Genomic DNA, 13,627 nt, shown 5'->3' with positions numbered 1-13,627 from the left:
TTGGTTCTTTAAAAAGTCCTTGTAAGATTTCATTCTGAACACAATTACAAATGTACACTAAATTCCCTAAAACCCTTTACAGCATTAGGGGTTGAATAATTTGGAACACAACTGTAGTTCAGGACCTAACTAGAGGGACGGACATACTGGACTTAGTATTAACCAATAGACAGGAGGGTAGCGCGGAAGCATTCAAAAAATACAAGGAAAAAAATATAATATGTAAAAGTCAAATAAAAGCAGCCAAACTAGAGACAGAGAGATTCATTGCCAAAGAGAGTAAAAGTAACCCTACAATTTTTTTCAATTATATGGTAAAAAGTATAAATCTGAAGGTGTCGGCCCTTTACAGAATAATAAGGGGGGAGTTGCAGAGAGCGATGAGGAAAAAGCAAAGCTATTAAATATTTTCTTCTCCACTGTATTCACTCAAGAAAATAAACTGTCAGATAAAATGCAGAATGTAAAAGTAAATTCCCCATTAAAATTTCCCTGTCTGACTCCGGAAGAAGTACAGCGGCCTCTTAAAAAGATTAAAATAGACAAATTGCTGGGACCAGATGGCAGACACCACCGTATTCCTAAGAGAATTAGGTAATGTCATAGCCAGACCCTTATTTCTGATATTTAAGGCACAAAGCAAATGTCGTGCTAATATTCAAAAAGGGTCCAAAAACAGAGCCCAGAAACTATAGGCCGGTAAGTTTAAAATCTGTCATTGGTAAACTGTTTGAAGGTTTTCTAAGGCCCCTTTCACACGGGCGAGTATTCCGCGCGGATGCGATGCGTGAGTTGAACGCATTGCACCCGCACTGAATACCGACCCATTCATTTCTATTGGGCCGTTCACATGAGCGGTGATTTTCACGCATCACTTGTGAGTGGCGTGAAAATCGCAGCATGCTCTATATTCACGCAACGCAGGCCCCATAGAAGTGAATGGGGTTGCGTGAAAATCGCAAGCATCCGCAAGCAAGTGCGGATGCGGTGCGATTTTCACGCACGGTTGCTAGGAGACGATCAGGGTGGAGACCCGATCATTATTATTTCCCCTTATAACATGGTTATAAGGGAAAATAGCAGCATTATGAATACAGAATGCATAGTAAAATAGCGCTGGAGGGGTTAAAAAAATCAAATAAAAATTTAACTCACCTTAATCCACTTGACCGCGGAGCCCGGCTTCTCCTTCTGTCAACTTTCTTTAGGACCTGGGTAAAGGACCTGTGGTGAAGTCCCTCCGGTAATCACATGATCTTTTACCATGGTGATGAATCATGTGATGGATCATGTGATGACCGGAGTGACGTCACCACAGGTCCTTTACCCAGGTCCTAAAGAAAGTTGACAGAAGGAGAAGCCGGGCTCCGCGGTCAAGTGGATTAAGGTGAGTTAAAAATTTTATTTATTTTTTTAACCCCTCCAGCGCTATTTAACTATCCATTCTGTATCCAGAATGCTATTTTTTTCCCTTATAACTATGTTATAAGGGAAAATAATACAATCTACAGAACATTGATCCCAAGCCCGAACTTCTGTGAAGAAGTTCGGCTTTGGGTACCAAACATGCGCGTTTTTCCTCACACGAGTGCAAAACGCATTACAATGTTTTGCACTCGCGCGGAAAAATTGCGGGTGTTCCCGCAACGCACCCGCACATTTTTCCGCAACGCCCGTGTGAAAGAGGCCTAAGAGATGCTATCTTGGAGTACCTCAATGAAAATAAGCAAATAACGCCATATCAGCATGGCTTCATGAGGGGTCATGTCAAACTAATTTAATCAGTTTCTATGAGGAGGTAAGTTGTAGACTGGGCAGCGGCGAATCAATCGATGTCGTATATCTGGACTTCTCCAAAGCATTTGACACTGTACCACATAAAAGGTTGGTATATAAAATGAGAATGCTTGGACTGGGAGAAAATGTCTGCATGTGGGTAACTGGCTCAGTGATAGAAAACAGAGGGTGGTTATTAATGGTACACACTCAGATTGGGTCACTGTCACTAGTGGGGTACCTCAGGGGTCAGTATTAGGCCCTATTCTCTTCAATATATTTATTAATGATCTTAGAAGGCTTGCACAGTAAAATATACAATTTTGCAGATGACCCTAAACTGTGTAAAGTAATTAAAATGGAAGAGGATAGTATACTGCTACAAAGGGATCTGGATAGATTGGAGGCTTGGGCAGATAAGTGGCAGATGAGGTTTAACACATGGGAAGGAATAATGCAAGTCACCAGTACATACTAAATGGTAAAACACTGGGTAACACTGACATGGAAAAGGACCTAGGAATTTTAGTGAACAGCAAACTAAGCTGTAGAAACCAGTGTCAGGCAGCTGCTGTTAAGGGCAATTAGATAATGGGTTGCATCAAAAGGGGCATAGATGCCCATGATAAGAGCACAGTCGTGCCACTTTACAAGCCACTAGTCAGAACACACATGGAGTACTGTTTTCAGTTCTGGGCTCCTGTGAACAAAACAGACATAGCAGAGCTGAAGAGGGTTGAGAGGAGGGGAGATCTAATTACCATGAATAAATATATCAGGGGTCAATACAGAGATCTCTCCCATAATCTATTTATCCCCAGGATTGTAACTGTGACCAGGTGACATCCACTGCGTCTGGAAGAAAGAAGGTTTGTACAAAGGGGATTCTTTACGGTAAGAGCAGTGAGACTATGGAACTCTCTGCCTGAGGACATGGTGATGGGGAGTTCATTAAAAGAGTTCAAGAGGGGCCTAGATGTATTTCTGGAGTGTAATAATATTACAGGCTATAGCTATTAGAGATGGGTTGTTGATCCAGGGAGTTATTCTGATTGGAGTCGGGAACAATTTTTTCCTCCTAAAGTGGGGAAAATTGGCTTCTACCTCACAGTTTCTTTTTGCCTTCTTCTGGATCAACTTGCAAGATAACAGGCTGAATTGGATGGACAGATGTATTTTTTCAGCCTCATAAATTATGTTACTATGTTACATCCTATCTGTGATTACACTTGACTGCAAATAACTGGCCTTTTACAAGTGTGAATGACGCCCCTTTTTCCACATGTCTGGACACCAGCTCTTGTGGGAATTCAGCTGTACTTTTTGGACTTTCACGTATAGGCCCTGTATTTGCAGTCTTACCGGAATGGAGGGTCCCCATAGTCTTACCGGAATGGAGGGTCCCCATACCCATCACAGGCAGGGTAGTAACTTTGGGAAACAGTTTTTTTTTTTTTCCCTCTCACCAAACATTTGTGTTTAGAGGAGATGTTTATATTAAAAAAAACTTTGTTTCACTTTTAACTGGATCTGTCCTTTGATTACTAATATTCATTTAACCCCTTAAGGACACAGCCTTATTTCACCTTAAGGACCAGGCCATTTTTTGCAAATCTGACCAGTGTCACTTTAAGTGGTGATAACTTTAAAACACTTTGACTTATCCAGGCCATTCTGAGATAGTTTTTTCGTCACATATTGTACTTCATGACACTGGTAAAATGAAGTCAAAAAAATCTTTTTTTTGCTTAAAAAAATACCTAATTTACCAAAAATTTTGAAAAATTAGCAAATATCAAAGTTTCAGTTTCTCTACTTCTGTAATACATAGTAATACCCCCAAAAATTGTGATGACTTACCATTCCCCATATGTCTACTTCATGTTTGAATTATTTTGGGAATGATATTTTATTTTTTGGGGATGTTACAAGGCTTAGAAGTTTAGAAGCAAATCTTGAAATTTTTCAGAAATTTACAAAAACCCAATTTATAGGGACCACTACAGCTCTGAAGTCACTTTGCGAGACTTACATAATGGAAACCACCCAAAAATGACCCCATTATATAAACTACACCCCTCAAGGTATTCAAAACTGATTTGACAAACTTCGTTAACCCTTTAGGTGTTGCACAAGAGTTATTGGCAAATGGGGATAAAATGTGCCTAATTTTCCATATTAACCCATTTTTTCCACTAACAAAGCAAGGGTTAACAGCCAAACAAGACTGTATCTTTATTGCCCTGACTCTGCTGTTTACAGAAACACCCAATATGTGGCCGTAAACTACTGTACGGCCACACAGCAGGGCGTAGAGTGAAAGGTGCGCCGTTTGGTTTTTGGAAGGCAGATTTTGCTGGACTTTTTTTTTGACACCATGTCCCATTTGAAGCCCCCTGATGCACCCCTAGAGTAGAAACTCCATAAAAGTGACCCCATCTAAGAAACTACACCCCTCAAGGTATTCAAAACTGATTTTACAAACTTTGTTAACCCTTTAGGTGTTGCACAAGATTTAATGGAAAATAGAGATACAATTTCAAAATTTCACTTTTTTGGCAGATTTTCCATTTTAATATTTTTTTTCCAGTTACAAAGCAAGGGTTAACAGCCAAACAAAACTCATTATTTATGGCCCTGATTATGTAGTTTACAGAAACACCCCATATGTGATTGTAAAATGCTGTACGGGCACACGGCAGGGCACAGAAGGAAAGGAATGCCATACGGTTTTTGGAAGGCAGGTTTTGCTAGACTGTTTTTTTTTAAACCATGTCCCATTTGAAGCCCCCCTGATGCACCCCTAGAGTAGAAACTCCAGAAAAGTGACCCCATTTTAGAAACTACGGGATAGGGTGGCAGTTTTGTTGGTACTAGTTTAGGGTACATATGATTTTTGGTTGCTCTATATTACACTTTTTGTGCGGCAAGGTAACAAGAAATAGCTTTTATGGCACCTTTTTTTTTTTGTTATTTACAACATTCATCTGACAGGTTAGATCATGTGGTAATTTCATAGAGCAGGTTGTCACGGACGCGGCGATACCTAATATGTATTCAATTTTTTTAATTTATGTAAGTTTTACCCAATGATTTCATTTTTAAAACAAAAAAAAGTTTTAGTGTCTCCATAGTCTAAGAGCCATAGTTTTTTTCAATTTTAGGGCGATTATCTTAAGTAGGGTCTCATTTTTTGTGGGATGAGATGACAGTTTGATTTGAACTATTTTGGGGTGCATATGACTTTTTGATCGCTTGCTATTACACTTTTTGTGACGCAAGATGACAAAAATGGCTTTTTTTACACCGTTTTTATTTTTATTTTTTTACGGTGGTCATCTGAGGGGTTAGGTTATGTGATATTTTTATAGAGTCGGTCGATACGGACCCGGCGATACCTAATATGTATACTTTTTTTTAATTTATGTAAGTTTTACACAATGATTTCCTTTTGAAACAAAAAAAATGATTTTTTTGTGTTTCCATAGTCTAAGAGCCATAGTTTTTTCAGTTTTTGGGCGATTATCTTAAGTAGGGTCTCATTTTTTGCGGGATGAGATGACGGTTTGATTGTTACAATTTTGGCGTACATGCAACTTTTTTTATCACTTTTATTACCTTTTTTTGGGAAGTAAGGTGGGCAAAATTTCAATTTCATCATAGTTTTTATCATATTTTTAATTTTTATGGCGTTCACCGTTCGGGTAAAGTAACATGACCGTTTTATAGATCAGGTCGTTACGGACACGGCGATACCAAACATGTGTAGGGAATTTTATTTTTTTCATTTTTAATCAGTGATAAATGTGTTTTTTTATTTTTACTTTTTTTTTCACTTTTTTTTACTTTTTTTTTTACCCAGACCCACTTGGTTCTTGAAGATCCAGTGGGTCTGATGTCTGTATAATACAGTACAGTACAATATATAGGGTACTGCACTGTATTTTACTTACACTGAACAGATATATGCCTTCAGCACAGATCTGTTCAGCACCATGGACAGCAGGACGCCTGAGAAGGCGTCCTGTTGCCATGGGAACCTTCCCCGTCTGCCACAACTTCGCAGACTGGGAAGGGTGAGGACGGGGCTGGCGGGGGGCTGTCTGGGAGCTCTCTCCCTCTCCCATCGGGGGGCTGCAAAGGCACAGCAGCCCCCCGATCGGAGAGGGAGGAAACTCCCTCTTACTGTTAACTTTTTCCATACAGAGGTCCGTACGGACCGCTGTATGGAAAGGGTTAAACGGCTGACATCGCATCACCGATGTCAGCCATTTATACCAGGGTGTCAGCAATGTGCTGGCACCCTGGTATACCCACTGTACACCAACGATTATTCGCGATCCCACCTGCCGCACCGCCCTCCTCCCGCACCGCCCGCAAGCCCCCCCCTGCACCTCCCGCCGGGCTAAAATCATTCAAAGGTGCAGGGGGGGGGGTGATAAATATATATTTTCGCCACACTAAAGTTTCTGATCGCCACAGTCAGGGACCGCGGGGATCAGAAACTGCAGAAATCGAAAACAAACCGCAGGTCTGAATTGACCTGTGGTTTGTTGCGATCGCGCGTTTAGCCAAGGTGCCTGCTCAATGATTTGAGCAGGCACCTTGTTCCGATCACAGCCGGCCGGGCGGCAGTGATCGGAACAACACATGACGTACCGGTACGTCATGTGTCCTTAAGGACTCGGGAAACATGCCGTACCGATACGTCATGTGTCCTTAAGGGGTTAATACAGAAAACTATGTTTGTTTGGGGAGCTCTCACAGCGCTCCCAATCATCTCTCCAAGCCCTCAGCTACCTCTGGTAACTGAAAGCAAGGCGCTGTTTTATCTCCCTGCAAAAAGGAGTATCTGAAGGAATGAAGCCAGTTAGTGACCACCATAAAAACACATAAGGGAGGTCACTAAGGGGTTAAGCATGAAGATGAATTCTCTTATATGTGGGTTTTTTGATGTTTAACAAGAGATGATTTATGGTTGAAATACATATCACATTCTGAACATAAAAATGTCTTCTCCCTTGTGTGAATTCTCTGATGTTCAACAAGAGCTGATTTACGGTTAAAACATTTCCCACATTCTGAACATAAAAATGGCTTCTCCCCTGTGTGAATTCTCTGATGTACAACAAGATCCGATTTATGGTTAAAACATTTTCCACATTCTGAACATAAAAATGGCTTCTCCCCTGTGTGAATTCTCTGATGTACAACAAGATATGATTTACGGTTAAAACATGTCCCACATTCTGAACATGAATATGGCTTCTCCCCTGTGTGAATTCTTTGATGTTTAACAAGAACTGATTTACTGTTAAAACATTTCCCACATTCTGAACATGAAAATGGCTTCTCCCCTGTGTGAATTCTCTGATGTATAAAAAGATCTGATTTTTGTTTAAAACATTTCCCACAATCTGAACATGAAAATGGCTTCTCCCCTGTGTGAATTCTGTGATGTATAAAGAGATCTGATTTACTCTTAAAACATTTCCCACATTCTGAACATGAAAATGGCTTCTCCCCCGTGTGAATTCTCTGATGTACAACAAGATACGATTTTTGGTTAAAACATTTCTCACATTCTGAACATGAAAATGGCTTCACCCCTGTGTGAATTCTCTGATGTACAACAAGCTGTGATTTACGGTTAAAACATTTCCCACATTCTGAACATGAAAATGGCTTCACCCCTGTGTGAATTCTCTGATGTATAACAAGATGTGATTTATTGTTAAAACATTTTCCACATTCTGAACATGAAAATGGCTTCTCGCCTGTGTGAATTCTCTGATGTATAACAAGATCTGATTTATTGTTAACACATTTTCCACATTCTGAACATGAAAATGGCTTCTCTCCTGTGTGAATTCGCTGATGTATAACCAGATGTGATTTATGGTTAAAACATTTCCCACATTCTGAACATGAAAATGGCTTCTCGCCTGTGTGAATTCTCTGATGTATAACAAGATCTGATTTATTGTTAAAACATTTTCCACATTCTGAACATGAAAATGGCTTCTCTCCTGTGTGAATTCTCTGATGTATAACCAGATATGATTTATGGTTAAAACATTTTCCACATTCTGAACATGAAAATGGCTTCCCTCTTGCGTGAGCTGTTTGATGTTTAACACCTTTTTTGTGACTTTTATTCTTTGTTTCAGTCTGTGATGAATCAGAAGATCGGACCTGTTTAAAAGGATCAAATGATGCATTGTTGCCGTGATTGGATGAAGGTATATCTTGGATATTGGCATGCTCTTCAAATGTAACTTGTGTGATACCACAATCATCTACTTCAAAATCTAAAGATATCAGATGTTTCTCTGAGTTCCTGGTACAGTCATCTGCCAAGAATAAAACACATTTTATTCAATTGCATTGAAATTTTATAATGAGAATAAGACCTGGGCTATAGTGGATGACAGATACAGCGTCTGGACTCGGAGGGAGGAGAGTAGAATGGACAGTAGGAAGCACAGTACTGTCACTGACCATTGGGGAGCTCCTCAACATGTTTGTTTCCTTTAGATATAATTACTATTGATAATATGAGGCGTTAGTCACCTGGCTCAGGATATCTTGGGGTCTTTATTCACAGGCAGGTAGGAAATATCTGGTGTTCAGTGGTGAGACTTTTTTGTATGACCTCTTAAGGCTACATTCACACGTGAAAAAAAGGCCATAAAAAACGGACACACTCAGTTTTTCATGGCCATTTTTCAACCATTTTTTGCATCCCTTTCTTAGTCGTCTGGATGTTTTGCATAAATTTTTAGTGGCCAATATTTGAGGATGATTTAGATGATTTTTATTTGCTTTTTATTTAATTACCAATCCCTGCAGTATACATAATGTCCACCCATAGTGGCCCCAGTTAGTAATAATGTCCCCCAGGGTGGCCCCCATCAGTAATATAATTAATAATGTGCAGGGTTTTGTTTTTATGGGGAAAAAAAATCTCCTCTCATCCACTTGCACGCGTAGAGAAAAGTCACTCTTTATTTGGTGCTAAAGGACCTACACTCTCAGTGGGATGATGTCCCCATGAGCTCCTAAGCATTAATGCTGGGAGAGCATGGTGATGTCATCAAGTTGGTAGCACAGGTCCTTCCGCACCAAGTGAGAGTGCCTTGTGTGTGCAAGCTGATAAGGCAATTTATATTTATTTTAACCCCTAAAAGGCTATTTTCCACTAGTGTACCCAAAATAAACGGCCATTACATGGATGCACTCCTGTCTAAATGGCCATTAAAAATAGTCCTATTGATTTACACGGGGTCCATCTGGCAGTGAAAACGGCCACAAATAGGACATGTCCTATTTTTCACAACCACTATTCACTCGCCTTAAAAAATAATGGCCACATGAATGGCGCCATTGACTTCAATTCTAAAATCAGCTGTGTACCATTTTTCACTGTGTGTGAATGTAGTCTTATCCTGCTGCCTTTTTTGATTACACAAACTACATATAGCGCCAAAAAATAATCCTGTGACCCGAACATCATCACTGCAGCTAGGACACTGTGCACACTGAGGTCTCTCCAAATCTCAGTCCTGTCACTGTCAAGTAAACAAACTGCATGGCCCACACCATAACATCTTCCTTTTTTCGTGAATTTATATTAAAGGGGTTGTCTCATCTGAGACAATGGGGGCAATTCGCTAGGATATGCCCCTATTGTCTGGTAGGTGCGGGTCCCACCGCTGGGACCCACACCTACAGTATATCGAGAACAGAGCTGGCCAAAGTGGTGGCTGGAGGACTCTGGTCCGGCCACCACCAAGCGCTCTCCCCATAGAAGTAAATGGGAGTGCACTGTGCATGACCAGCCACTGTTTTCAGGGCCTGACGGAAATAGCCAAGCCAGGTTGTGGTGGCCGGACCAGAGTCCTCCAGCCACCACTTTGGCCAGCTCTGTTCTCGATATAATGTAGGTGTGGGTCCCAGAAGTTGGACCCGCACCTATTAGACAATGGGGGCATATCCTAGTGAGATGCCCCTATTGTCTCAGACGAGGCAATCCCTTTAAGTGCTTACGACTCATATATACTGTACACACCATCCAAAGATTATGAAAAGTATATCACTAGAGAGGAACCAATTTCTTGAAATACATTTCAGGTGTAATTCTGAAGAATCATTCAGAAGAGGGAACAAATAATTTTTAAAAAAATCAGATAATTTTTTTATGGATTCCAAAAGAGAGTACAACACAAATGTACAGAATACATTATACAATAAAATTGATTTGCAACAATAATTAAGATTCAACATGAGTCTTATTGTATCTTAGTTGTTAACTGTCATGTATACTTATTATTTAAACTCTTAGCTACTACCCCCTTTCTCCCACCCCCCACCGCCCAACCCTCCATTCCGGCATCAGCTGCTTCTTCTACCTGAGATAGCACCCATGCACATTTGTGTCTGCCATGGTTCCCATAATTTCTCAAATTTTCTGGGACAGCCCCTTTTCTGGAAAATGGCCTTTTTTATATACAATCATAGTGTTGACTTTGCACCTGAATTCCCCGATTGTGGGAGACTCAGCTCAGCACTGGATACAGGCTATCAGCTTCCTAGCCACATACAGTAGTCTGCCTATAGCCAGTTTGAACACGTGTTCAGTACCCAATTCCGATACATAGCCTAAGATACACACTTTTGGGTCTTGTGGAATATTTACGGAGTATGCTTTTTGTATGATAGCAGTCACCTCTCTCCAGTATACAGTCAGGACCGCACATTTCCATAGCATGTGTATCAAGTCTGCAGGTTCTATATCACACCGAGGACACTTAGCATCTAATCTGTGACCAATTTGGTGTAAAAACACTGGTGTCTTGTACACTCTATGGATAATAAATAATTGCGAAAGCTTTCCACTTTCACTCAAAGATGACACAGGCACCACCTCTAATATATCAGCCCATTGCTCTTTCGTGAGTTCGCCCACATCTGTCTCCCATTTATGCATTCTAGTCAGTGAGTGAGATTCTAGGTACTTATCTAGTATCAATCGATATGTTAGAGATATTATCCCCCTTCTTTCCCCTCCAGAATCAGATGCAATGCTGCGTTTCTTTTTGCCATTACGCTACCATTCTTAATCATCGTATTATATGCATGACGCAATTGCAGATATTGATAAAAGCGCCTGTGAGGGATGCCATATACAGGTGAAACTCGAAAAATTTGAATATCGTGCAAGGTTAATTTATTTCAGTAATGCAACTTAAAAGGTAAAAATAACATATGAGATAGACTCATTACATGCAAAGCGAGATATTTCAAGCCTTTATTTGTTATAATTTGGATGATTATGGCTTACAGCTTATGAAACCCCAAAGTCTCAATTTTGAGGTACCCTTTGCTCAGGGGGTATGGATTAATTAGCTGACTAGAGTGTGACACTTTGAGCCTAGAATATTGAGCCTTTTCACAAAATTCTAATTTTAAGATGCATTAATGCAATTTCTTTTAATTTGCATTACTGAAATAAATGGACTTTTGCACAATATTACAATTTTTCGAGTTTCACCTGTATTTCTTGAATACTGGGGAAGGATCTGAACACTCCATCCTTCAGGAGGTGACCCATTCTTATCACCCCTCTGTCGTTCCACTCATCAAATCCTGACAATGATTTAAATTCAGATAATACTGGATTTGGCCATATTGAGGTATATTCCGTGATTTCTCTCAACTGTTTAATCTTTTTCCACACTGAATACATTGTGTGTCTTATAGGAATTTCTGATCGCACTGTTTTCACTTCCAGTCCTTCCAGTAGCATCATTAGGTCTCTACCTTTCAGGTGGTTTCTACATACAGTATCTGACTAGTCATGTCTGAGGTTTCTAATTCTATGAGAGTATCCCGAACTAGGGGAACTGGTGGGTAATGGTACCACCCCAGTCTCGCCTGCTCTTGGAGAAACCTTTTTTAGCGCCAATAGTGGTAGGTCAGTGTCAAGCTGCTCAGGTATACAGTGGATCTTACATCAACTTAAAGTTTGTAAAAGAGTGTAATAAAAGATGTGTGGATATATATAAAAAAAATATATAAAATATAATATATAAGATATAAAATATATATAAAAAAAAAATAAAAATATATATATATATATATATATAAAAAGATATACACGCAAGGTAGGAAAAAATTCGGAATGGATGAGCATAAGTACATTACATTCTGTCTCAAGTGCCTAAGAGACTGTAATCTGTCATACACGACATAGTGTGGTGTAGTGGGCCGAATGGGTTGTATAAAACAGGTAAAATCTGTTTAAAATGATACAAGTACATACACTGCTCAAAAAAATAAAGGGAACACAAAAATAACACATCCTAGATCTGAATCAATTAAATATTCTTCTGAAATACTTTGTTCTTTACATAGTTGAATGTGCTGACAACAAAATCACACACAAAAAAAAAAATGGAAATTAAATTTTTCAACCCATGGAGGTCTGGATTTGGAGTCACACTCAAAATTAAAGTGGAAAAACACACTACAGGCTGATCCAACTTTGATGTAATGTCCTTAAAACAAGTCAAAATGAGGCTCAGTACTGTGTGTGGCCTCCACGTGCCTGTATGACCTCCCTACAACGCCTGTGCATGCTCCTGATGAGGTGGCGGACGGTCTCCTGAGGGATCTCCTCCCAGACCTGGACTAAAGCATCTGCCAACTCCTGGACAGTCTGTGGTGCAACGTGACGTTGGTGGATAGAGCGAGACATGATGTCCCAGATGTGCTCAATTGGATTCAGGTCTGGGGAACGGGCGGGCCAGTCCATAGCATCAATGCCTTTGTCTTGCAGGAACTGCTGACACACTCCAGCCACATGAGGTCTAGCATTGTCTTGCATTAGGAGGAACCCAGGGCCAACCGCACCAGCATATGGTCTCACAAGGGGTCTGAGGATCTCATCTCAGTACCTAATGGCAGTCAGGCTACCTCCGGCGAGCACATGGAGGGCTGTGCGGCCCTCCAAATAAATGCCACCCCACACCATTACTGACCCAATGCCAAACCGGTCATGCTGGAGGATGTTGCAGGCAGCAGAACATTCTCCACGGCGTCTCCAGACTCTGTCACGTCTGTCACATGTGCTCAGTTTGAACCTGCTTTGATCTGTGAAGAGCACAGGGCGCCAGTGGCGAATTTGCCAATCTTGAGCCTGCTGGAGGTCATTTTGCAGGGCTCTGGCAGTGCTCCTCCTGTTCTTCCTTGAACAAAGGCGGAGGTAGCGGTCCTGCTGCTGGGTTGTTGCCCTCCTGCGGCCTCCTCCACATCTCCTGATGTATTGGCCTGTCTCCTGGTAGCGCCTCCATGCTCTGGACACTACGCTGACAGACACAGCAAACCTTCTTGCCACAGCTCGCATTGATGTGCCATCCTGGATAAGCTGCACTACCTGAGCCACTTGTGTGGGTTGTAGACTCCGTCTCATGCTACCACTAGAGTGAAAGCACCGGCAGCATTCAAAAGTGACCAAAACATCAGCCAGGAAGCATAGGAACTGAGAAGTGGTCCACCTGCAGAACCACTCCTTTATTGGGGGTGTCTTGCTAATTGCCTATAATTTCCACCTGTTGTCTATCCCATTTGCACAACAGCATGTGAAATTGATTGTCACTCAGTTTTGCTTCCTAAGTGGATAGTTTGATTTCACAGAAGTGTGATTGACTTGGAGTTACATTGTGTTGTTTAAGTGTTCCCTTTATTTTTTTGAGCAGTGTATAATAAAAATACTGTAGTATCGTAGGCTTATTTACTCACTTCACGAGGGGGGGCGGTTTACCAGGATAAGCATAATACACCTGTAAAC

At 40.8% G+C, this 13,627-nt stretch overlaps 1 protein-coding gene and 1 long non-coding RNA gene across 2 annotated transcripts in view; both read right to left on the bottom strand.

The window, feature by feature from the left end:
- Nucleotides 1-13,627, bottom strand: part of LOC121003517 (zinc finger protein 208-like) — a 1,049,660-nt gene that overhangs the window by 306,695 nt on the left and 729,338 nt on the right. The window contains exon 10 of the mRNA XM_040435419.1: nucleotides 6,739-7,898. Coding sequence (XP_040291353.1) covers nucleotides 6,739-7,898 — 1,160 coding nt within the window. The remainder of the gene's footprint in view (nucleotides 1-6,738; nucleotides 7,899-13,627) is intronic.
- Nucleotides 7,908-13,627, bottom strand: part of LOC121003609 — a 34,863-nt gene continuing 29,143 nt past the window's right edge. Inside the window, exon 3 of the long non-coding RNA XR_005779551.1 lies at nucleotides 7,908-8,129. This is a non-coding gene — a long non-coding RNA (uncharacterized LOC121003609). The remainder of the gene's footprint in view (nucleotides 8,130-13,627) is intronic.

This window comes from Bufo bufo, chromosome 6 (genome assembly GCF_905171765.1).
Source record: "Bufo bufo chromosome 6, aBufBuf1.1, whole genome shotgun sequence".
NCBI lineage: Eukaryota > Metazoa > Chordata > Amphibia > Anura > Bufonidae > Bufo > Bufo bufo.
This window is presented reverse-complemented; position numbering and strand designations above follow the sequence as displayed.